A 27,047-nucleotide genomic window follows, 5' to 3' on the forward strand; every position below is an offset into this window, starting at 1 on the left:
CATGACCCCCCACCTGGTCTCTCTCTTCCTTCTCCCCAGCATGTCTGCAAGCTTCAACGGTCTTTGTATGGTCTTCGTCAAGCTGGTCGTCAATGGTACACAAAACTTTCTACTTTTCTTTTATCAAATAATTACTCTATCTTTGTTGCTGACCACTCTCTTTTTCTTAAATATAATAATGATAAACTCACTGTTATTCTTGTTTATGTTGATGACTTGGTCTTAACTGGTGATGGCACGGAGGAAATCAATACAATTACTGCATCCCTTCACCATCACTTCAAGATAAAAAATTTAGGTAATCTCACCTACTTTTTGGGACTGGAAATTGCTCGCAATAGTACTGGTCTTCATTTAAGTCAACGCAAGTATACTCTTGATCTCCTTCAAGAAACTGGCATGCTTGACTCTGCACTTGTGGCCACTCCTATGACTCACACCTCCCGTCTCTCTCCCGACCAAGGCTCACCTCTCGATGCTGATGCCACTTCCCAATACAGAAGACTCCTTGGACGTCTCATTTACTTAACCAACACGCGACCAGACATCGCCTTCGCTGTCCACAATTTAAGCCAATTCATATCTGCACCCACAACTCATCATCAACAAGTTGTCTCCCGTCTTTTGCGTTACCTCAAGGGCACCCCTGGTGAAGGACTATATTTTTCTCACACTAGTTCACTTCACCTTTGTGGTTTTAGTGACTCTGACTGGGCAACATGCCCTACCACACGCAAATCTGTCACTGGATATTCCATCTACTTAGGCGACTCCCTAATATCATGGAAATCAAAAAAGCAGCCAACTATCTCCCGCAGCTCCTCTGAAGCCGAGTATAGAGCACTTGCCACCACCACATGTGAGCTACAATGGTTGTCTTACCTCCTTCAGGATTTACATCTTCCTCTCTCCCAGCCTGCAAACCTATATTGTGACAACAAATCTGCCCTTCAAATAGCTTCCAATCAAGTTTTTCATGAACGAACCAAGCACATCGAAATTGATTGTCACCTAGTTCGTGAAAAACTTAACTCTGGTCTCCTCAAATTGCTGCCCATTACTTCTGCAATGCAAGTTGCTGACATATTCACCAAGTCCCTTGCTTCCGCACAGTTCTCTACTCTCAAATCCAAGTTGGGCCTGACAAATATCTACTCCCCAGCTTGAGGGGTGTTAACATATTTAATTTTCCATTTTAAATTATTGGGCTTTGTTTGTTTGGCCCAACCTTCCTTTTCTGTTTCAGCTAGGTCTTAATCTTTCTCTTATATATACACCATGTATTTTACTCTATAATATACAAGTGAATAAAAGTTTATTTTATATTTAGTTTTCTCTACAATTAGGGTTTATCAAAACCTTTTTTTTCTCCATTGCGACTACGTGCGATTACGTTCGTTACATTAAAGCATCACATCAGGCAAGGAATATTCATCTTCATTTACTGTAATACTTATCTTCTTTAATTTATTTAAAGAAAACATATTGGTAAAAACAAATAAAAAATTATAAAAAATAAAAATTAGTATTAAAATATAATAATTAAATGTTTTTTATAAAATGAAATGGTTTCCTAATTTTATATGCACCACCGAAAAATTATATTGCCACTCAATTATCAATTATTTAATAAAATTATTAAAAATTATATTTTTGAGAAAAATATTCTTTGATATAAAAAATAAATAAATAGTTACAAAATGTGTAATTAAATATACTATTATACTTAAATATAATTTCAGTACATTATAAATATGTTATAAAAAAATATACAAGTGCAACTTTAGATAAAAACAAGGGGTCATTACAAGAAAATTATGAAATAGAAACCAATTTGTAGAAATCAAAATAATTAGTTGCAATAGTAACTAAATTAGAGACCATTTTAAAAAATAAAAAGAAATTTGGTTTCTAAATTAGTTTCTATTATTGTTAAATAGTTTCTAAATTGGTATCTAATTAGCAACCAAAGTTTTTGCTACCAAATTTAGAAACTAAATAATTGATAGTTAAAACCTTAGTTGCTAATTAGATACCAATTTATAAACTATTTAACAATAATAGAAAATAATAGAAACTAATTAGGAAACAATTTGTTTTTTAATTTCTAAAATGGTCTCTATTTTAGTTCCTATTATAACTAATTATTTTGGTCTCTAAAAATTGGTTTCTATTTCGTGATTTTCTTGTAGTGGGTACACATGTTATTTGATTAATAAAAAGGGATATATATATATATATATATATATATATATATATATATGTGAGAAGGGTGAATGCAATTTTTTCATTATAAAAAAATATTATAAAGCTTTTAATTTTTTATTAAATTATATTTAATATGTTATTTTTAATCAAAATAAGGAAAGTAAATGTTATTTAAAAAACATAAAACAAATTACATTTTATTAAAAATATAATAGAAGTGGTGTATTATTTTATAAAAAAATAAATAAAGGATGTGATTTGAAAACAAATTAAAGAAAAAGTGATTGTTGTTTAAGATGAATTTAAGAAATAAACTTTAAGTTTAACTTAATTTTATAAAACGGGATTCTAAGGTAATGTTTTTGCACATACTTATATATTATGAAGTGACGTTATCTCTAGTCGATGTGGAATTTCCAATACCCCTCACACCGAGACCAACCAAGTCATGGGTAAGACTATATATTTATGAATGATCCGATAGCGGATACCATGATAGACCCTACAAACTTTTGCTGAGATAAATTCTAAATGACTTTGATATTATATTAAGAAATGAACTTTAAATCTAACTTAACCTTATAAAACCAATTTATAAGATAAGATTTGCAAATATTTATATTCTATCAAATAACTTTATGTGTAATATGTAAAATCTCTAACTTTATAAAAATTTAAATAATATATATATTATTCCGTATAAAAAATGTAAGTGTAATTTTTCAAATAATTTTAAAAGTAGCCTCCACCATACTTTCCTGTATTTTGAGTTATATGTTTTGACCTTGTCTTGGTAACATTTCTTATGTGAATAATGGTTAAACATATATTTGTCCTGTTTTTTTCTTCTTCTTTAATTTTTAATCTAATCAAATATGTTGAAAAGGGTTATTTCATCTCACCACTTCCTATTGATTTTGGAAAATCATATATTTGTCCTGTTTTTTCTTCTTTAATTTTTAATCTAATCAAATATGTTGAAAAAGGTTATTTCATCTCACCACTAATCAATAGGCCAAACAACAAATTCATTCCACTTTTAGGAGAGATGTAATGTAATGTAATTTTTGTAATTTTAAATTAGTTCACAATTTTTTTTACTTAATCAAATTTTAAAGTTAGGTTTATTACTCATGTTCTTGATTATTTTCAAATGAAATAATGACTAAGGTTTGACCAAATCTAAGAGTGATTCCATTGTCCAAGGAAAATTCTATCAAATTTCAATCAATTAGCTCCACCCCACTTGAGACTTAGTTCCACTAGAAATTATTAGGGGTGATTAAATATGAGTAAAGCAAAGAAAATTAAAATGAATAATTTTGTATTTTTTATTAAATACACGAAAGTGGAGTAAAACTAAAGCCACTGAGAGAAAAAAAGAAAAATGTTAAAGATTTTTTTTTTCCAAAATGACACTTTTTTTTACTTCCACAAGCAAATTATAGAAAATAATTACAGGATAGCATGATTCTTTGAAGGACATCTGAATGCGGATGACGCTGAATTTATTTGAAAACCAGTCAGATTTAAATTTCTAAAAAAATGAATTCTAAACTAATACTATTTTTTTTTAAAAAAGGAATAAAATGGAATTCATAAATTTTTTTAAAAAAAAACTTTCAAAATGAAAATTTAGAAAAAATATTTATTTATAAAATAACTATTATTTAAAGTAATAATTTAGAAAATTAAATATTCAAAGAAATAAAAAAAGATACATTTAAGCAGTAATTATTTATAAAAAAATACAAATAAAAATATCTTTTGAGAAAAAAATTAACATTTTTATATTTTTAATTTTTTTTTCTAAATTTTGGTTTGAAAAGTCTTATAGAAAAAAGAGGAAACAATTTTTTTTAAAAAATAGTGAGAAGTGTTTTATACAATTTAAATTATAGATTTTTGAATAATAAATATAATAATTAAAATATTCATAAATTATTTCAAAAAATAATTATCCATAGAAAAATAATTATGAAAAAAATAATTATTTAGATAAAAATGTGCATGATGACAAATAACACTATTTTCTGATTTTTATTCTTTATTGTTATTATTATAACTATTTTAATAATTATGTATAAAATGAGAAATAAATTTTAATGTTGTATAATTAAGAAAATTGAAAATTAACATGAAATATCTTAGCAACATAATTTATTTTATTCATTTGTACTAAACCATTTTAATAAATTTATGTGATAATATTTGGAAAAACTTAATTAAAGAATATAAAAAATTAATTTTACTAAAAAAGTATTTGAATATTTATTTAAGAATAATGAAAATTTGATTTAATATTTGGAAATAAACTACACCAAATTGAAATAATGTAAATATAATTGAAATGAAACAGATAAACATTTAGTTAAGGGTAGATTGTGATATCGTGGTGATCAATGTAGGTATTGTCTTATAAGTCACGATTTTTTTTCCTTCAGAAGTTGTCCTGTGTAAATTTTTGGTTTGGACAAACATTTAAATTTTGTCTCATGATTCTTTAGGTTGCAGTTTGGGTATAAAGTTTGAGTCATTTTTCAGTGATTGATCATTTGTTCAACACCAGTGTTGATTTTGAAAACCCTTATACACATAATCTAATTTAGACACTACTTAAAATTGAGACGTTGCGGTTAATACTCTGCAAATTGAGTTTAGGCTCCATTTAACCCCTTCTGGAGTCAATTGAACATTCATAATTTATAACTGAAGAAGTATAATGACTGTAGTATAGTGTAGTAAAAAAACTACTAGACAACACACACACAGCAACAAGGTCTTCAAGTTTTTCACACAGATTTGGAGGCATCAAAGCCTTTTGTTCAACACATATGTATACTTCTAATGCATTACACTCTAGCTAAATTTTTTTGAAAAGTCTGGAAGTGGTGGAATAGGTGCATTGGTGAGTTGAGCTTTCAACCTTTGAAATGCTTGCTCATGTTTCTCTGTCCAACAGAGTGGAATGCCTTTCTTCACTAACTCCTTGAGAGAAGAAGCTAGATTGGAGCATTTGGAACAAAACGTCTATAAAGACTTGTTAATCCATGAAAGCTCATAACATCTCACATTATGTGGTGTTGGTCACTCTTGGATGACTTTGATTTTCTTGGGGTCAACATGTACCTCATTTTTATTAACTATAAAACCTAGAAAAACTACATTATTAAAACAAAAAGTGTCTTTTTCTACATTAGCAAAAAAATTATTATTTCTACGAATTAATAAAACTTTCCTAAGATGAACTAAATACAATTCTAGACTATGGTTGTAAATTAGAATGTCATCAAAATAGACAACTAAAAATTTTCATATAATCCTTAAGGACATGATTCATAAGCCTCATTAATGTGCTAGGTGCATTAGTAAGACCAAAAGACATTACTAACCACTCATATAGTCCAAATTTGATCTTAAAAGCAGTTTTCCACTCATCACCCTCTTTGATTTTAATTTGGTGATAAACACTTTTTAAATCAATTTTAGAAAACACAGTGGACCCATGCAATTCATCAAGCATATCATCGAGTATTGGAGTTGTATGTTTGTACTTGATGGTGATGTTATTGATGGTTATATAATCACAACACATTCTCCATTTGCCATCTTTCTTACGCACCAACAAGACAAGTACAACACAAGAACTTAGGCTTTTTTGTACCCAATCCTTCTCCAACAATTCCTGAACCTCTGATTCTATCTCCTTAGTTTCATCTGGATATGCTGATCTATTTGGTAGACTAGCTTTAGGCACTAAATCTATTTGATGTTCTAGGCCCCTCCAATTGATCCTTCCTTAGGGAACACATTATCAAATTCTTCTAAAAGATTTTTTATTCCAGAAGGTAAAACATTTGGTTCAAAAAGTGTGACAGTGCATGTGCTCATTTACAAAGAATGAGGCTTTAGAGCTTGTTTAGATTGAAGAACTCTTTTTTATTTCTTTTTTTAGTAATTTGGCTTCCATCTAAATGACCTCGTGAGAAGGAGCACTCTTCTCCCACAGCTCAGCATTGTCCCTAAGGAATACTTCTTGATTTTTTTGTTTTCTCTTTTTATTTTCATTTGTACTTGATCTTCTACTATCTATGAGGGTGTAAGAAGAAATAGTACAAAATTTTTATCCTTATGAGTGAAAGTTATCTAGTTGGTAAGGACATTGTGCATGGTTTTCTTATCGAATTTCCAAGGCCTTCCCAGTAAAATATGACAAGCTTCCATGGGTATTACATCACATAAAATTTCATCTTTGTAACTACTCACATAAAGATTGACTTTCACTTTTTTGTTTACAGTTAAATCCCATTTTCATTCAACCACTGCAATTTGTAAGGCTTAAGGTAGGGGGAATAATTGGAAGACTAAGCTTTTCAACCAGCCTCATGCTACAACAGTTGCAGCTAGAGCCACTATCAACAATCAAAGAACAAATATTTTCTAAATCTTTACATCGTGTATGAAAAAAATTCTCTTTATGACTCTTGACTTTCATTAGGTTGATTACTTAGGGTTTTACGAATCATCAATAATTCTCCCTCATATGGATATGCATTCTCACTTTTCTCTTTATCTGACACAACACTATCACTAGGTTCATCCTCTTGGCTACTATACTCATTTATGCCCCTTAAGACCATGGTTCTTTCGCTGAGATATTGATATGTTATATAACCTCTACCAAGACATTTAAAGCATTGTATTTCTCTAGTGCGTGTGTGTGGAGTTTTCACATCTTTCCCTTCCTCTAGACTCTTGGAGGTTTCCTCTTTAGGTTTATCTTTTGAATAACTACCTTCCCTTTATACTCTCTTTTATATTCTTTCTTGGGATAAGAGTTAGAGTAAGAACCTTCTTTACGAATTGATCATTTTCTTAAATTTTGTTGTTCAACTTTAATACAAAGTTGGACCAAGTCATTAAAATCCCTATAGGGTGGAAGTTCTACTTTATCTCTTATCTCAAGATTAAGACCACTTAAAAATATAAAGATGGTGGTACTTTCTTTTTTCCTAATGGATGCTCTCATTATATATAGCTCCATGTTCTGCCTATATTCTTTTACTCTAATATCTTTTTGTTGGAGCCTTTGGAGCTTGTCCATTAGCTCCCTATTGTAGTAAGAAGGAATATGGTGACACCTCAAGGCACTCCTAAGATCATTCCAATATGTAATTGGAGGTTCCTTATGGAGGCATATTTCTTTCTCTAAAGTAGTCCACCAATACATAGCATTGTTTTGAAAGCTTAAGGTAGTTAGGGGTACTTTTTTTTGCCTCACTTACTTGGTGACAAGCAAATAGTTGTTCTACCTTATTTCCAAATCCAGGTAGATTTCAACTTTTTCCTTCCCATGAAAGTAAGGTAAGTCAACTTTGACTTCAGGTTTATGGCTTTCTCTTCTAGACCTTATAGGTGTGGGTTGATAATAATCATGAATTCTAAGACTCCCTTCATCAATGGGTGACTCTCTAGACTTATCACTCTAAGATCTTTGACTTTTTAATTTTTCTATTATGATTTCATATTTCTCTCTTATAATTTTTATTTTCTCTTCAATAACTACGAGATGAGAATCTCTTTTACATTTTTCTTCAATTATTTGATTCTTATGTTGTTGTTTCCTTGGTTGAAATGAATGTAGATCCTTTGCCATTTGTTTTAAAAGAGATTTTGTGAAACTAAAGTCACTTTCATTAGGGTGAGCAGTAGACATGATAAAAGTTTGTATTAAAAAAATATCCAAAAGAGAAAAGCTGCATTCAGTGCACTAGGTAGTTTTCCAGAAGAAGGAAGTGGACCACTGAAGATCACTTCAGTACCAAGCCTGAACTAGCCAGATACTATCACAATACACTTCACACAAATTTTTCTCTAAGCAAATTATTAGAAACACAAAAAGATGTAAAACAACAAATAAAAGCACGAATTGGAAGCAAAACTAAAACAAATTAAATTTCTAAGACTTAGAAATTAAAAATAGATGTTTCCTTAGTGAAGCTTCTTGGCACCTTTGGACCTTGAAGAGACACTCACCGACTAAGACGAAAGATTAATCCTCTAATTGAAAGTTTAAAACAATTACAACTCAAAATGAATACAATCAAATTTTTTTAATACAAAATTTCTATACTATATACACTTTAAGTGTTTGTTTCCTTTTGTTTGTTTGATTTTGTGTTGCTTCTCCTTGCTTTATCTCTTTAGGATATTCAAACTTGATTGATCCACGACCTTTCTTCTCTAAAGAATTATTTTTCACCAAATTACAACTCCAATATTCACCAAAGTAATTAACCACTCCAAATTAATGGTCAAGCATGTTGAAGACAACAAAAGAACAATTTGAAACAAGTACTACTCAAAAGGAATTTTGATAACATACTCAAATGATTAGATAAGAAATGACAATCAAGAAAACAAGGCACATAATAAAAGGCTAGCACAGAATTTGAAAAATCCTAAAGAAAGGATCTAGATTAGATGAACAAAACCAAAAATACTAAAGAAATGGTAATTATTTTGAATGAACTTGCTGGATTTATGTTGAATTTTATATTTGGATTCAACCTTTGAAATTTTGATCACCAAAACTTCAATCAATAAATGAATAGTGCCACTAGAATTTTGCCAAAAAAGTTTACCAATTAATTGCAATAAATTTTTTTAAACTTGTTGTTCAATTCAACTCACTAGAAACAACTCTTTTGCACACTGTTTGTAATTGTTTTTTCATTTTTTTTCTATTTTGAATTTTGATGTATTTTTTTCTATTTTGAATTTTGATGTATATTTTTCTAATGCTTCTTAACACTTCAAAATACTCAATTCCAGAGTTTCATATTTTTTTTAACAAAATCAAATTGTAGCAAATAAATTTCAATCAACATTCAAATATGGAAAACTGGAAATTATAGGCTTCTTAATTGATTCCAAAATCAATTGCCACATAAACCCAAGACACAAAAGGTTTATGAATACAGAACTTGTTTGGCACTAACAACAAGTATACAACTCAAATAGAAAAAATTAGAAAGACACCAAACAACACAATTTCATACTATATGCATGACTTAAATCAAAGCAAATAACCAAAATATTAGAAAAGTTCTACACGAATTTAATGACATTTGTGGAAATACATTACTTGAAATTAGATTCAAAAGCAAAGATACTCCAATTAAAAACAATTGTACTGATTGAAAATTCTAAGAAGACTAAAAAGTAAAAGCACACACACGGTTTACTCAAATAGATGCCTAAAACTCACACGAATGGTTCAAAGAGAATTAGCAAAATTGAATCGATTAAAATTGAAAACACCACAATATAAATGATGAGAATTATCTTTGGAACAAATCAAGACAAGAAAGAATACAATTGAGACGATACAAAATTAAAAAAAAATAAAACACAAAAAGAAGATACTTAGCTCTTATTGAACCAAAACTCTAGATACAAAAATGATAACATCTTCTTCTTCTTCTTCTGGTTTGGCTCTATTGATGAATTGAATGAGTGTTGCAAAAGCACAATGGCTGAATGGATCAAGGAAGAACTTCTAAGAAGCCATGAACCTTTGGAGTAGTCGTGAGGTGTAGGAAGAGTGATAGTTGAGGCTTAATCACTTGGAGAAAAATGGAAGAGACCAACAAGTTGTCTATCCTAAAGAGACTAGACATATAGAGTTATTAGCTTGCAAATGGACAACATACCTCTATATTCATTGATCTGAAAAATACAATGCCTTACACCTTTATTTATAAGTGAAATGGCTGACCAATTAAAAGGGAATTTAGAGGGTGATTTAAATTCAAACTTGGCACCTATTCCTAGTCACATTGACAGTGTGATCACAACATGTTAAGCATGTTTAACCTAGTCGTGATATTCCTATATGTAATTGTGCTAGGGTTTAAAACGAGCCATAATTAAGCTCAATTAAGCCTTAATTAGGTTCAGGGACCCTAACCTAATTCTATTTTATTTAAAACCCAAATTTCTATGCTACTTGGCCCAATTTAAGGCCAATTAGTTTACAAGAAATGAAATCCTATCATAAATTGTATAACCAGGTTATGACTCCTTCAAACATGTATAAGAGTGTATCTCTTCCTGGAGTAGCTGAGTCTCACTCTTCTTGTATTCTTTTAGCCATTTCCCTAGTGATTGGCTCTTTGCTAGGGGCTCTGCCATCAAGTGAGTTCCCTCCCCTAGCCTTTTTTTCATTGCTTCGTTCTTCCTTCTTAAAGCGGTAATTTCTTTCCTATTTTTCTTTTTAAGCTCTGTTAGCTCCGTTTATAACTCCATCTGTAGAGTTGTTTGTCTTGCTTCAATTAGTCTCATGTTTGATGTTCTTTGTTGGCCTGTCAAGTTCCTTATCAGTACCATAAACTTCTTCAACATCCTCGTAGGCCCTACGGTGGACGCCAATATTTTTACATGGACCAAGTATGCCCCTTCATTTGCTTTTTTTTATTTTTCTGCCCTACGTGCTTTTGAGATGTTCTCGTCTAAAGGGTCACAAATGGTTATTTGTGGTCCGAGAAGAGGTACTTGTAAAAGGTACTCCAACAGTCAAGTTAGTCGGGTGAGTTTTATGAATAATAAATATTATTGACATCATCCCTTACCTGTTCAATGTCAACCTATTTATGGTCTTAATGAGTCTTCACATGGATGGGCCTAGATCAATACGGACGATATCACATCCATGCGAATGGTTTACCACACTTAATTGGAATTTAATATTGTATTTGATTAGGAGTTAATATCGTATTTGATTATGGTTCCTTCATGTGTTCCAATATGTTTTTACTAGTGTTTCCTATATCGTTTCGGTTATATGACATTGAGATAGTTTCGACCACATATTATGGGTGACAATATGAGCTGTCCCGCTTCGCATTTGTCCCGCCCCGCAAAAAGGATGTGGGTTGAATTTGTTGGCCCACCCGAAATAAGTTTTGACCCACGGATTAGCCTGTATAAGAAAAAATTATATTCTTTTATTAGGATGTTTCTTCCTGCATCTCATCAATTTCGAAATTTAATTTCCATAATATAAAAAGTGACTTCTAGAAATAGAATTTTGTAAAGAAAAAAAAATTCCAAACTAACATTTCTGAAACAACTATTTTGCCTTTCAGAATCTGAAAGAACTATTTTAGCTTCCAGAATTGATAGGGTGCAGGAAGAAATGAGATAGAATGCTGAAAAAAGAAAACTCTTTATTATTATGCAAGATAGCAAACTGGCATGTCCCGCTTCGCACTTGACCCGTGGGTTGTGTTATGCGGAACAAACCTAAATAGATTAGCGAGCCAAAATAATAAACTCACCCCACATTTTTTTGTACTGACTATGAATCGACCCGCAGTGCACACCCCAGATTGCCAAAACCACCACATATATTATATAAAGTATTATAATTTATTCTTTTAAAAAAAGTATAAGAAGCATTTTCATGGTATTTTAATTGGCTTACTTTTAAAAGTTGATAAAAAAACTTTTATTAGAATGTTTCTTCCTTCATCTCATCAATTTCAAAATTTAATTTCCATAATATAAAATGAATTCTAGAAATAGAAATTTAGAAGAGAAAATAAAAATCCAAACTAACATTTTCAAACTATTTTACCTTTAAAAATATGAAAGAACTATTTTAACTTCCAGAATTGATAGGGTGCAAGAAGAAATGAGATAGAATGCTAAAAAAAAAAAACCTTTTTTATTATTACACAAGCTAGCAATCTAGCATGTCCCGAGCTCCGCACTTGACCCATAAATTGAGTTATGGGAAACAAATCTAAACATGTTAACAAACTAAAATAATAAATCTATCTCACATTTTTTTTACCAACTACGGATCCACCCACAGTGTCGGCCCAGTGCTCTCCCTACATTGCCAAGAGCACCACATTTATTATATAAAGTATTATAATATATTATTTAAAAGAAAATAGTGTAAGAAGCATTTTCATGGTATTTGAATTGGCTTACTTTTAAAAGTTGATACAAAACTTTTGAACTTAACTGACGGGCAAAAAAGAGGTATCCCCGAAAAGCCAAAATAAGAGCGTTGGGAGAAAATATAGCAAAATCGCAGATAATAAAAGTCAAATTAACTGAGATATCTATTTCTCCTTCATTCCTCTTCGTCTTCCTTCTTCTTTGGTCACATTCTTCCTAACACAGATCACAACCTAGAGAGAGGAGAGAGAAAGCGCATTAAAAGACCATTTTGCCCTTCGATCTTCTTCGCCTTTCTCTCTCTCGCCAACGCCCAACCTTTTCATTCGCATCATGAACGAGAAGGCCAACGTCTCCAAAGAGCTCAACGCCAAACACAAGAAGGTTTTCACCTATTTTCTTTTCAATATTATCAATACGTTAATGCGCCATTTCCCAATTTCGCAAACCTTCGATTCAAAGGGAATGGTGATCATGAGAATTCTAAATTGCTGGATTCGATTCCATCGCTGTCCGATTCACTTGTCGAGAAATCGAACTCCGGAGTCGCGAGGTTGTGTGATTGCTTATTGTATGACGTAATTATTTGTTAGGTGTTTTTGAAATAAAAGGAAAATAAATTTGGATGTGGTGTTCGGAAATGGATCGATGATTGGTGGTGATGGATTAATGGTTATGGCTTAAATTGATATGCGTGTTATATGTTTAGTTGTTTTCGGGATTAAATTTGAAATATAAAGAAAAGTTTTGTAGAAATGGATCGATGATTTGTGATGATGGACTGATGGTTATAGCATAATTTGATCTGTGTGTTATTATGTTAATCCTTTTCGAGATTAAATTAATGAATCCATCTCTCTAATCCTCATGTAATTCCTGCTTAATTTTCTGTTTTCTTTTTGAAGATGTTTATTTGTAAAATATTATGGAGCCATTAGAAGCATTATCAGTTGGAAATCTGTGGTTGCTCAAAATCCCTGTTCTTGATCTGGAGAAATGATCAAACTTTGCTTCTTTTTTTTTCTTTTGGTGTTTCTGGGTTTATTTAATTTCCTTGAGGATCGATCACAAGTATTTGGGTGTTTGTTAGCTTATAATTGAGAAGTTGATTCATTGAGTTGATTGCGGTCATAAGGAAAAAGCTTTGTGGGGATTTGATTTGATTTAAGAGAAAAAACAAATAAATAATTATTTATCTATTATATATTTGTATGCATGTATCTATTTGTACATGTATGTTTGTATATGTACATGTATGTATGTATATGACATGTATGTATGTATATGTACATGTATGTATGTATGAGCTGAAAAGGCCAATACTTCGTTTTTTATTTTATTTTGGATGGTTGGGTAATTTTCTTGATTAGGATGTACATCAATTTACATATATACTTTTGTCGTATATATTTGAAATCCTTATATTTTGAAATATGAACTTTGGATTGTTTCATTCATTGGAACTTATTACACTTTTTTTCACTTTTTCCATTTTATCCTTTGATTGTATATTTCATATTTACTTTAAATTAACTATGCAGATATTGGAAGGACTTCTTAAACTACAAGAGAATAAGGAATGTGCTGACTGCAAAGCCAAGTATGTATCTTGCTGGATATAAATGATCCAATCTTTATCTCACATTCTGATGTCAGTAGAAAATAGAGCTGCGAATCTGTCTGTGAAAATTGGATTTTCATTGTGTACGAATTTTCTAGGGTTTTTTCTTTTCTTTTTGTTTCTTCACAAATTTTTATGAAAATTTGATTTGCAGAGGCCCAAGATGGGCTAGTGTCAATCTTGGCATCTTTATATGCATGCAGTGTTCTGGAATACATAGAAGTCTTGGGGTACACATATCAAAGGTAATGTTATGTTCCTTGGTATTGTAAAAGTGATTGAATCTGTGGGTCTCTTGTAATGTTGTTTCTTAAAATGGTTTCAGTTTGATCTATCAGAAACCAAATCATGAGGGGGAAATTATGTATTATAGTCATCTTGTATGGAAATAAAATCTTTGTGAATTCAATTATGAAATGTTAATTTAATAGTCTGGACTATATTATTTATTTTGAGGGACGGTGTATTATTTTCAAGCTCATTTCACTCGGTTGTTTGCCAAATACTGTCAACAAGGACTCTTAATGAGTAGCAGTAGAAAAATGCCTTCTTTAGCTGGTAATTTGCATCTTGGTTGTTACAATAAGTCTCTAAATATTTATGTCAACTAAAAGCTGGTTCTAAATTTAAACTTGGTATTGAAATTCTTATTTATTTAGCTATGCTTACCTGGTAGCTTATCTGCAGGTTCGCTCGGCAACTTTGGACACCTGGCTTCCAGAGCAGGTTGCATTCATTCAATGTAAGGAAATCTAAATTGTCATGATCTTGTGGTTATTTTTGAGTTATGTTTGTATGTATGCATTAGTTATATAGTCTTCTCATTATATTTGAATTTCTTTTTTTGGCCATATATAGCGATGGGAAATGAGAAGGCAAACAGTTACTGGGAAGCAGAATTACCCCCAAATTATGATAGAGTTGGAATTGAAAATTTCATTCGTGCAAAGTATGTCATTTGATGAACACTTTAACCAGACTAAATTTTTTTCCTTTTCAATCTTTGTATAGTTAGAAGTGTATGCTTATCATGTGAGTGTGGTGAAGATGATCCTTTGCTTTCAATCATTGCATATAATTTAAGGTATGAAGAGAAGAGATGGGTTGCAAGGAATGAGAAACCAAAATCACCTTCTAGTTTTCGAGAAGAGAAAAGTCCTTCACATTGGCAAAGGCCTGTGGAAAGGGTTGGCCATAGTTATGCAGCTGTGTCTGAGAATAATTTTGAGGATAGGAAGAAAATCCAACCTTCAAATGCTATTCCTGCTACAAGAATTTGTGTTCCTGCTCCTCCCAAAGGGCCTGACCTGGTAAGCATTCTCTCTCTCCCCCTGCAAGGTTATCAATGGTGGATGGCAGAAGGCCAAAATTCTGTCATATACGCCACCATAGCGGCCCTATAACATCACAAATTGCCTATGGTAGAGGGGTTGGAAAATTCCATGTTATAGCCTTGTAGTGGTACTATATTAGTTATTTAACAATATTTCTCATTCATGTGGTGAATTATATATATCATTGTGGTTGTAGTGTCTGTTCTGTTATCAGTGTTTTGACTCATGAGCTACAAGTATTTTTAGCAATAAAACTAACAAATGAAGGGATGCATGGAACTCATGCCATCAACTTTGGAGCTATAAGAAATAAGCTGTCATGTTTAAATTTAGGATTTCTCCCTCTTATTTTTCAGGAAAAAAAGGTCCAAATAGGTGCTATTGTGCGCATCTTGTATGCATAGTTTTGGATATATAAGCATCCATTGAAAGAACAGTGATCGGATTGGTGGTTCGGTAATGCTCCACTGATTATGATAACAGAATGAATAAAAGAAGCCATCATGGCATTTTTCAAACTTAATTGGACTTAATTGCCAAAGTTTTCTTAATGATAATCAAGTTTTCAAGTATTTTTGTGGCTGTTGCAGTTGTGTTGGTTGTCAAAATTTTCTCATATTAAGAGTAAAGAATCCATGATACGGTGTGACAAGAAAAATCTGAGTATGTCTGCAAGTTGATCTTGAGTGGACACATATGGGGTGCAAATCAAGCCACTGTCTAGTTTTTCCTTAATAGAATATCTGTCCACTTCAATATGTTTAGTTCCATCATTCTGCACCTGGTTGTGGGCTATAATAATCGCATATTTATTATCACAATATAAACTTGTAAGTTCATCCCACTTTATCTTTAGGTCTTCCAATATAATCTTATACCATAAAAGTTCAGATATTCCTTCAGCCATTGCTCTAAGTTTTGCTTTAGCACCCGATCTAGCTACTACATTTTGTTTTCTGCTCCTCCAAGTCACTAAGTTTCCACCAAGGAAGGTGTAGTATCAAGTAGTTGATCTTCTATCCATAACTGAACATGCATAACCTGTATCCATATATGCTTCAAGACTTACACTCTTGTTTTGTTTAAATAAAACCCTTCTTACCTGTATTCATATATGCTTCAAGACTTACACTCTTGTTTTTTTTTAAAATAAAATTCTTCTTCCTGGAGCCCCTTTTAAATGCTTCCTTTGGTTGGTGCATAAACTGACTTATTAGACTCACAACAAAAACAATGTCTGGCCTATTGTGAGATAAGTAAATAAGTCTGTGAAGGAGTCTTTGATAAATTTCCTTGTCCATTGAAATATCCTCCTCTTCACTTTCCAACTTTATGCTTGGAACAATTGGAGTACTAGTTGGTTTGCAGTCTATCTAGTTGGTTTCTTCAAGCAAGTGAATAATATATTTTGTTGACATATGTAGATTCCTCTTGTGGAATAAGCCACTTCAATCCCCCAAAAAATATTTAAGTCTTCATAATGTCTTAATCTCAATTTATGTGATAAGGCATTGATTTAATATTTGCTGCTCCTTTTTGTCATACCCAGTTATTATATATCATCTACATACACCAACAATATTGTTACTCCCCTTAAAACTGAATGTTTGATGAATAAAGTGTGCTCCTTGACTTTGTTTGCAACCTAGACTTGTCATAACCTTGGTGAATCTACCAAACCATGGTCTTGGGGATTGTTTCAACCTTACAAAGCCTTTCTTAACATGCAAAAAGTTATAGTAGCAACCTGTCCTTCATAGCCTGAGGGAAACTACATGTATATTCTTCATCAAGGTTTCCTTGTAGGAATGTATTCTTCACATTGAACTGCTGCAGATCCCAATCACGATTTGCTGCTAATGACAATGTTACTCTGACCGTGTTCATCTTAGCAACTATATCAAATGTCTCCAAGCAATCTACTCCATAGGTTTGAGTAAATCCTTTGGCCACTAACCTTTCCTTTTAACGTTCAATGTCTCATCAGTCCAATATTTTACTGTATATACCCACATACACCCCAAGGATCTTTTTCTAGTTGGTAAGGTGACAAGTTCTCAAGTCCTGTTCTTTTTTAATGCCTCAATTTCCACATCCATGGCTTGTTTCCATTTCCTGTCAGATAATGCTTCAGAAATAAAGAAAGGTGTGATTATAGAGTTTAGGTTTGTGAGAAAGGTTTTATATATAAATGATAATTCTTCAAAGAATAGGAAAATTGATAAAAGGGTGAAGAGGATGTTGGGTCTGTTGGGTGCATGCTCTGGTTCCCCCTAAAGACGAGGTTGCTTGAAGTAGCTCTCTTTTTCATTAAAGGTGACATCTCTTGACAAGAATTTTTTGGATGGTGGGTGATAACATTTATATTGCTTATGCGCGATTGAGTATCCTAAATACACACACTAGACATCCTTAGGATCTTATTTTCCCCTTCCATCACTATGAATGTGTACAAAGGGTAAAACCCAATTATTCTAGTTTGGAGTTTATTTGTAGGGTCTAAGTATGGGTAGAACAATGATAGAACTTCCATGGAACTCTTTTCCCCTAAGATTTTAGAGGGTAACCTATTGATGAGATAAGTGGCACTAAGAAGGGTTTCCCCCAAAATTTCCTATGAACATGATATTTGAAAGAGTAGAGCTCTAGTTTGTTTTAGTAAGTGTCCATTTTTCCTTTCAATAATCCAATTCATGGTGTTATCAAATTGAGATTCAAATCGTGAATTGTTTTTCGATTTTTTTGAATCATGAATTGAATTTTATTATAAATCGTAAGATACATAATAAATAAAATATGATATTTTTAAATAAGAATAAGTGACATGAAAAAAACATTAGAAATATCATATATGAAAATGAAATCAAAATTTTCAACCCACAAAATTAAAACATGATAGTAAGATGTATAATAATATTTTCTATATTTAAATCCTACATGTTAATCTTATGCTTTTTCATCTTCTCCGAGATCAATGTCACTTATAAGATATATGATATTCTTCCTCTAATATAACATTCTTTTGCAATTCATTTTCATCCTCTTCCTTTACCTCTTCAACCATATCTTCAATTTCATTATCATTTTCGGTTATGGTAAATTTTCACTTTTTATCAATCTTAGTAGTTAAATTTCTTGGACCTATTAAAGAAACAAAACACCTATTTTAAGTATTATAATATTTATGATTCATTTAATTGCACAATTTTTATAGTTTAAACAAATACCTCTCTTCTTTTTCTTGCTTGGAGCTCCTTCTCCAAGAGTAAAATATTCATGTATATCCATCCATGAAACATCGTTTGGTAGGCAAGGATCCTTCTTTTCAGTAATCGAGTCATCATTTGATTCAATATTAGATAAACATATAGGCATAAATATCCCATTTCTCCTCTCTAATCGTTTCCCTCGTCTCAAGTTGAAGGTTATAATTAACAAAGACAAGAGCATTTAATCTTTGTTGTTCTACACAATTTCTTCCCTTAGTATGCACTTGATCAAATCCGCTCTAATTTCTCTTGCACCCAGTAGCACTACAAGTGAGTCTCAAAACCCTCATTGCTAGATTTTGTAGCTCTTTACCCTCTCCACCAAAAGCTAACATCAATAAATGTCATCCGAACTGTTATGCTTTTTATGAAACTATTAAGATTACTTAAATGCTTTGCCAAGATGCTTCTTATCCCTAGTATCTATTGCCATGCTTCTTCCAAACAGTCCTTGTGCTGTTTTGAATCTATCAGTTGTTGATCAAGTTGAAATCTAATCCTTCTATCTAGGATTATTATTTCAACTATCTCACATAAACCATATAAAACTTCACTATCCTCATTGTCATAATGAAATTTTATAAAAGGAAATTAAAAAATCACTATTAATTTGCAATAATGATTAAGGTATAATAATAATAGTTACTTAGGGTTAAGGTAGTAAGTAGCAACATGAAGAGGACTATGTAATTGTAAATTCCAATGAGTATCAATTATTTTCCACACCTTTTTCTATTTGAGAGTCTTGATTCTTGGAATTTGTGGGTATTTGTTCTTTAGCTTTATCCATAGTTTCATAGATATATGGCATAGCAGGTTTTGTGTCTCCACCTACGAGCCTTAATACTTTACAAGTGGAGTTACACACTTCAAACAACATTGGATTGATTTCCAGAATATATCATCACATAAAACAATGTTCACCTCTTATTGACCTTCATGTATTATAAAATACTGGGAGCTGACCAATGTCTTCTAGGAGACCAAAATAATTTTGTTATCTTCTCTAAATTTTAACATTTTTCCTACTGCCACAAAGTTAGAAGCATCATCACTAACAACATGCACAACATTATCCTCCCCAATTTCTTCTACCACAAAATCAAATAGTTCAAACATTTGTTTGACATCCTTGATCACATTACCAGTATCAATAAATTTTAAGAAAACTGATCCACTTTAACTATTCACCAAAAAGTTGGTAAGAGACCTCGTTTTTCCATCTATCCAACCATCATCAAAGTACAACCACATTTCTCTCATTCAACCTTATATTTCTCCAAACTAGCTTGGATATTGTCAACTATGTTTTTCAAATAAGACACCCTAACTTAATGATAAGTAGGAGACTTTAATTTAAACCCTTTCTATATTCAACAACGAATTTTAGCATTTGAACAAATAAGGAGCTTCTTACCAAATTAAATGGTAAAACATTACCATATATGCATTTGCAAATGTCTAGAATGACCAATTCTATGTCTTCAAACATTTCATTGATTGTATTTCCTTTATAACTCCTTGTTTCCCCTTCCTAGAAAATGACTCCAATGTCCCCTTTTTATTACTATCTTGGATATCCACTTCTTCGAAACAATTTTTGACGATTTGTTTCTTTGGTTATTTATTTATCTTTTAATAACTTCATAAACATGTCTTTGATATTCTGGATCAGATGTACACACAATGACATATGTGACCAATACATATACTTGATTAGAAGTCTACGAGGGAGGAATGCTCTCACAATGATTCCCACAATCATTCCATGTACCATATGTTTCTTTCTTTTGCTTTGTCTAACTCATTCCCTCTACCAATAGAGTCAAACAAACAACAATTGATTTTTTCTTCTTCCTAAAATAACAAAATAAACAAAATCCTTGAAGAACTCACTTTTGTAGAAAAAATATAAGAACAAATACAAGAACAATTCTATATAAAAAAAAATAAAAAAATTATATAAACATATACTTATACAATCTTATGTAATAAATTAAAATAAGTACTTAAATAATTTTATATAAAAATTAAATAAACAGGAACTTAAATAATTTTATATCAAAAAATAAAAAAAATAAACAAATACAAGAATATATTTTGAAATGCAATTTAAAAAAAAAAGGACCAAAAGAATCACTAACAAATAATTAATGTTGCCTAAAAAAACATACATGATACTGCATTACTTATTTCAAAGTGAAAAACACAATCTAAAAGTATCTATAAAGTGTGATAAATATTATAATAATATCAATACATATATGATGGTTGATGTAGTCCAAGGTTGTAGTTGATGGAATGATTGGAGTGGCAGAGGAAATGAGTTGAAGAAGGTGCACCGAAGTTGAGAGAAAGTGAGAGGTTTCGCTGGAATTGAAGGTGCAATGAAGGGAAAGAGGTGTGGCCATCTTTCCTTAGATTCACTAGGCCAATTAGGCTCACTATCAGGAGAGATTTGGGAGAGAATGAGGTTTCAAATCTGAATTCTTCATTAGTAAATTTGAATACATGAGCTTGTTTTAGGGTATTTATAGATGAAGGTAGCTTGGTCCTTAAGCTCCCATAACCCTAGTTAAGTGTACTTAACTAAGGTGAGTTGCGGTGGCTTAAGGAGGCCGTGTATGCTTCTTTTGAAATGCTTACTTGTGTGAAAAGTTAGGGTTTCTAGAGTGTCTTTATTTCATCTACAAAGTACTCTTGAAAAGAAAACAAAATATAGTTCCTATACATGTTTGTTCTAGTATTTATACAGACAATTCTTCTGTCGTTTATTCTTGTGTATGGTGGCTTGGATGTTCCTCCAGCAATGGCACTGCATCTACTAATTTTAAATATAGAAAACACAATCTAGAAGTATCTATTAAGTGAGATAACTATTAAAACATATACATATTTCAAAAGTAAGACAACACAATCTAGAAGTATTTGAAAACTAAGGTTAATATTAAAACATACGGAACTACATATATAAAAAGTTGAGATAAATATTAAAATAATATTAAAACATAGAGTCAGTATTACATCTATCAAAAGTAAGAAAACACAAATCTAAAGTGTGAAAGTCTGTATTGATCTCAAAAGCAGATTGTTTAATTATACAAGCCTGTTCTTCTCCAACTTGCTCTTCCTCTCCATTGTTGTTTCGTACTTGCTCCAGTAAGTTTCTGTTCTTTTTTCTTTTTCTACTGATTTTATTTTCTTCTTCTAGTATGAGCTTCTTCTTTTCTCTTCTCTGCTATGTTTCTTCTCCCCATGCTTCCACTGTATTTCGTTTACCTTCTCCACCGCCTTACATTTCATCTTTCTTGCCCTTCTCAATTTATAGGCAAAAAGTTCTATGAAAGATGTGTGACTGTTCGTTTCATTTTTGCTTTTTGAGATTTTTCATATCCCACGTGAAGCTTCGTGAAATGTATACGTCACCATGAATCGTGTGTAACGGAACTAAATCGTGAATCACACAATTTGAATCTGATTCATGCCACAACTTGAAATGAAGGATGTCCCAGCCGACAATGGTATTGTTGAGCTTTCTCTTTACTGGTCATGGGGGATTCAAATATGAGGAAGTGGTTATTGAGGGACCTCCATGCAGTAAAGGCCATTTTATTCTCTAGCATGTCCAATTGTCCTCCCTGAGTTTTGTCTGTAAAATACTAGAGTTGCTATGAAAAACATTACATTAAAGATCTTTTGTAGAGAAATCAGATTAGTGGACAATTTAGGGACATGAAGGACACTTTTTAAGGTTATGGATGGGCTTATTTGGATCTCTCCTTGTCCTGCTGCTGTTATAAGATTTTCATCTGCTGTGGAAATTTTCTTGTTGCTAGGACATGGAGAAGTATTTGGGTAGTGGGGTCATATGGTCATTGACTCCAGAGTCTAGTATCTAATAGTGAGTACAAAGGTCTGAAGAGCATTAAAACAAAAAAAAATGGAAATTTTTACTAGATTATGTTAGAGAGCATGCACATGCGCGCTTCTCCAATTTAATAAGGAAGGACAGGTTCTTCACCTTGTCTATTAACAAGGTGTGTTTGTCCTTGCCCTTCCCCTCTTTTAGGGCCTCCTTTATGCTCCCATTCTCGGTTTTTCCTCCTCTTTGCCCCCATTCTTGGCTTTGGGGTTTTCCATATAATTTCCAGCATGTCTCCCTTGTGTGGAGTAGGTTCACCAAACCTTCTCTCTCCATAATGGGAACCCTGCTTTTTTCCTCTAGTTAGCAATCATTCTTTTTCCTCCTTCAATTATTATTGTAAGTTTTCAGTAGTTGGGGTCTCCAGCATCAGTCCTCTCCTGCTTTCTTCACTCTGGATAATGGTTACAACTTCATTAATCCCTGGAACCTTTTCTTTTCTCAAAATTTGGACTCGAACCTGATCATATTCAAGATTTAGGCCTACCAAAAAATCATAGACTCTATTTGTTCTATACACTCTTTCAGTGTTGCTGAGTCTTCTGAACACATTGCTTTTATAACTCAATAGTGATCCTATTCCATCTATAGGGACTTGAGTTGATTAGCATATTCTATAATTGATCTGTTTCTCTGTTTCACAACCACAATTTTCACCTTTATATCATAAATTTGGTAGCATCCTTGGCCTTAGAATATGTTTGTTCTACTGCCTCCAAATATCCTTTGCTGATCTAAGGAACATGCAGGTATCATTGATTTCTGGAACCATTGAATTCTACAGCCATGCCATGATCATGGAATCTTCTTCATCCTAGGATTTGAACTTGACATCATTTTCATTAGGTGCATTATCAGTCAGATGACTAACCTTTCCTTTTCCTTTTGTGATGGTCTTAATGAGTTGATTGAGATCATTTGAGATAATTCTTTTCAATTAATCGATAAGCAGAATAAACATTCTGCAATCCTTTGGTAGTGTGATCTGTCTCCAATTTCCATTCCTAAATTCACGATCTCAACCATATAGGTTGATTATGCAGCAATAAAGGCTGCAAAAGGGTTCAAGGTGGTGCAGAGAAGGCTACAATATGGTTCAAGGTGACCCAACAATGAAGGCTGCACTTTAGGGTTGACAGACACGGGCAGAGACTCCTGAAGATTAGGAGCTCTGATACCATCTCATATTTAGAAAGAATAATATATTTTTTGTGCATCAATAATGAGGCCATTGGACCTATAAATACATGAGCTTGTTGATAATTTTAGGAAATATAGAGAGCTAATTCTTAGCAGACAAATCCTAGTATCAATAGCAAGATGCAACTGTAATAAAGAATAAAATGATACCAAGGATAAAATATAAAACTTCCTAAAATACATAACGAGCAGCACAGTTTTGACATGCAGTAATAGAACTAAGATGCTGACCCCTTGTAGGGAAATTTTATGACTGAGGTAAATATTGTTAGTGTTGGATGTATGGGAAATAAAGTGAGAGAAATATTAATTGACAACTATAATATATAAAATCATTTATATATTGGTATATACATTGAATAACTTGTATGATAAACTACACTAAGCGATTAACATAGATAAAGGATCTTGTTTTTTCTTTCTCTTTTCTGTAGAATGGAATTTTTTACCTTTCTCTTTAAAGTTGATTGTTTCATGGTTTATTTATACTTTTTTAGATGTGTGAAAATAATCAATTTCTGAACAGGTAACTCCCGTGGCAAAACCTCAAAATGTGGATAAAGTGGAACCTGTTGCACCAGCACTCCAAGTTGAAACTTCAAAACAGACTACTGACACCACACCAAATTCCTCTTCTAAAGTTGACTTTTCTACGGATCTTTTTGACATGTTATCTATGGATGATCCAAATGAAAAGGGCTCAGGTGCAGCTGAAACTGTTGCTGATGATAATAACTGGGCAGGTTTTCAGTGTATGTCATAGTTATCCTTTTGAAAAAAATACATCATGGAAGCACTAATGAAAGTGCTTTTAGGCATTGTTTTAGAAGCTTTTTGTTTTATAATCTGTTGTGTTTGTCTTATTTTTAAATTTTTTTGCTTATTGTTTCAGCTGCTACAGAGGCATTGTCAGCTGAAAAGACTGATACCACAAAATCAGTTGACGGTACGCCTCAGTCCACTTCTGGAATTGAGGATTTATTTAAAGACTCACCTTCAGTTACACCAAGTTTAACTCCAGAAAACCCTCAAAAAGATGTAAAAAATGATATCATGAGCCTCTTTGAGAAGGTATGTGCCGGTGCTTCAATATGTTTGTTTTAAGCCTGAGTTTCTTCTAACTTGATATATGGTTAGCATTGTTTTTTAAAATATACACATTCTGTTGTTATTTGAGCTTATCAGAACAAGTCTATTTAGATGTTGATCTCTATCCCTAGATGTGCAGCTTTGTTTTGGTATGCAAATAAGATTTTGCCTGACCCAGTAAACTGGACATCTGCAGGGCAATGTGGCGTCTCCATTTGCAATGCATCAACAGCAGCTGGCCATGCTGGCACAACAACAGACTCTTCTAATGGCTGCTGCTGCTAAATCTGGTGGTGTGGATTCCAAGTACTTGGCCAACTTACAACAACAGCAGTCTCTTCTAATGGCTGCTGCTGCTAAATCTGCTGGTGGGGATTCCAAATTCCCGGCTGGTATACAACAACCTGGATCCAATATTCCTGTCCAAAGTTGGCCAGCTGCTGGCTACTCAATCCCAGGTATAGTGCCCATGGGAAGTCAGGAAGATTTGCAGAAACTAATGCAGGTAAATAATTCATGGAAGCATCAAGTTAATTGATTAATGATTTGTTCTTAACTGTTCAGCAATTTATTTATCTTCTTCCTTCTGTGTTAGACAATGAACTTGACTGCAGCGCATTCAGCAGGGAGTTCAGTTCAGTATCCACAATCTAGGTACAGCGTTGGTTTGTTTCTAAAAAAGTCTTTAATTTCAGCTTGGGTAACTTATTAGGAGTTTATTCTGAAATATGACCTAATCTTTCTTCATAAGATCTTATGTTGATATTGATGTCAATCAGGACTCGTCATTCCCTAAATCATCTATAGAGTCTATAGACTGTGTTGCCAAAAAGGCTATTTGGATTTATTTTTACTTCTGAGTTATTAAGGTTGATTTCTCTTCATAAAATTTTCTCCTTTGGCCAAATTACTCTTGTGGTTCCTTATTTTGTTTAATTTGGTTACTTCATTTTCAAAATTGTGTCAATATCGTCCTTTCCATAAATTTACCGTAAGCTCTATAATTAACAAAATTGTTAGCAAAATTAGTCACAGGTCACTTCACACTTGTGAGAACTATCGTGGTCAAGTCAATTAAATTGAAAGAACACATGCAATTTTTTTTTTTTAAAAAGGGATCAAATGTATTCTTTTCCTTTCAAAACCAAGTGCCGGTGCCAACTGTCTTGGAATTTTCATATCGATCAATTTCTGGTTTTACTGCCCCATGTGTGCTACTTCGAATTTGGCTCAGTTATCTCATAATGAACACATGACAATGAGGCATTTCGTTTCAACAATTTTATAAATTTACTAGGATTGTGATGGCTTTACTGGCTGAAGATTATGTTTCAAATATGCTGTTAACCCTTGCAATAAATCTCATTCACTTAAGTAAGCGATACTGCTCATTATTAGTACATGATCCATACATTGCTACTGTTCATTCATAAGTCATCATAGGAAAACATATATCCATATTGTTTCTGTTGATTTTTCTATTTCTTTATAGTTAATTAAGTAGCCTCTTGTTGCAGTTACTATGCTATGGGGCAAGTTGCTCCAGTTAATGGTTCGTCGACAACGACAGGAGCAAGTAAACCTCAGTCGGCATCTCCGGTTTCACCAGCATATCCAGTATCATCGACCACCTCAAAGACAGGGAGCGATTATGATTTTTCCTCTTTAACACAAGGAATGTTTGCAAAGCACTAATTCACCAGTGCTTGACGGCTATGTCATATACCATAGAAATTAGTTAAAATTACAGAAAAAGTGCACTTTCTTTTTCTCATCCCCTTGCCCCGTGTCGTTGGGTTGTAAACCATTTCTACAGCTACTGAGCTAGTTCAGTTTTCTTCTTGTATCGGGTGATTGCTTCATTTGTGTCCATAGTTGTATTCACAATAAAAATTTAGTGATATTAATTATTTTTTTTCTGTTTCTCTTCTTTATCTTTTGTGTAAGAGTCAAGCCTTTCATGTGAACTATGTCCAGAACTCGTCATAGTTACTTGGGCAAGTATTTTGTTTCATTTTATTCAAATATTTAAGTTGTGTAATCATTTATTCTAAACCTTGTTTGTAAAATAAAAGGAGTAAGACCATATCAGATGAGTTAGATGTGTTTAAATGACCAACTTCAATGAAGGACACAATGGAACTTCTAGATTTATCATATTTTTACAAGTCCTACTATGATTGTTATACTCTCTTATCAATTAAACTCACCCAATAATAACAAGCAAATTCGTTATAACTATTTTAGACCAAAATGGTAAATAATATCAACTTTGACTGGATCCTACAATTTTCAGCTTAAACTGAAGTGATATTTCGTTTTAAATCTTTGACCTAGTAATGAGTTGGCAGCGGGGCTTATGCTCGAAGAGACTATTGAGAGATTAAAACCATAAATACTGTAATTCACATCCCTTAAGAAGAGCATGCTTT

General features: G+C 32.3%; 1 protein-coding gene across 1 annotated transcript; it reads left to right on the forward strand.

Annotated features, from left to right (window-relative positions):
- Window positions 1-12,189: 12,189 nt before the first annotated feature.
- On the forward strand, window positions 12,190-26,540 carry LOC137832762 (ADP-ribosylation factor GTPase-activating protein AGD5). Its single transcript, XM_068641102.1, has 11 exons — window positions 12,190-12,564; window positions 13,722-13,780; window positions 13,956-14,046; window positions 14,489-14,543; window positions 14,660-14,750; window positions 14,886-15,111; window positions 24,053-24,278; window positions 24,419-24,597; window positions 24,812-25,120; window positions 25,211-25,269; window positions 26,133-26,540. Exons 1-11 carry the CDS (start codon window positions 12,514-12,516, stop codon window positions 26,308-26,310), a joined length of 1,524 nt encoding a protein of 507 aa, XP_068497203.1. The 5' UTR covers window positions 12,190-12,513; the 3' UTR covers window positions 26,311-26,540.
- The last annotated feature ends 507 nt before the right edge of the window (window positions 26,541-27,047 follow it).

This window comes from Phaseolus vulgaris, chromosome 11, assembly GCF_000499845.2.
Source record: "Phaseolus vulgaris cultivar G19833 chromosome 11, P. vulgaris v2.0, whole genome shotgun sequence".
Classification (NCBI taxonomy): domain Eukaryota; kingdom Viridiplantae; phylum Streptophyta; class Magnoliopsida; order Fabales; family Fabaceae; genus Phaseolus; species Phaseolus vulgaris.

Excerpts from the sequence above, each read along its gene's own strand:
- LOC137832762 (XM_068641102.1), top strand. The coding sequence starts at position 12,514 with ATGAACGAGAAGGCCAACGTCTCCAAAGAGCTCAACGCCAAACACAAG. Across the intron at positions 13,781-13,955 it reads TGTGCTGACTGCAAAGCCAA|AGGCCCAAGATGGGCTAGTG; the intron begins GTATGTATCTTG and ends TTTGATTTGCAG. Across the intron at positions 14,047-14,488 it reads TTGGGGTACACATATCAAAG|GTTCGCTCGGCAACTTTGGA; the intron begins GTAATGTTATGT and ends GCTTATCTGCAG.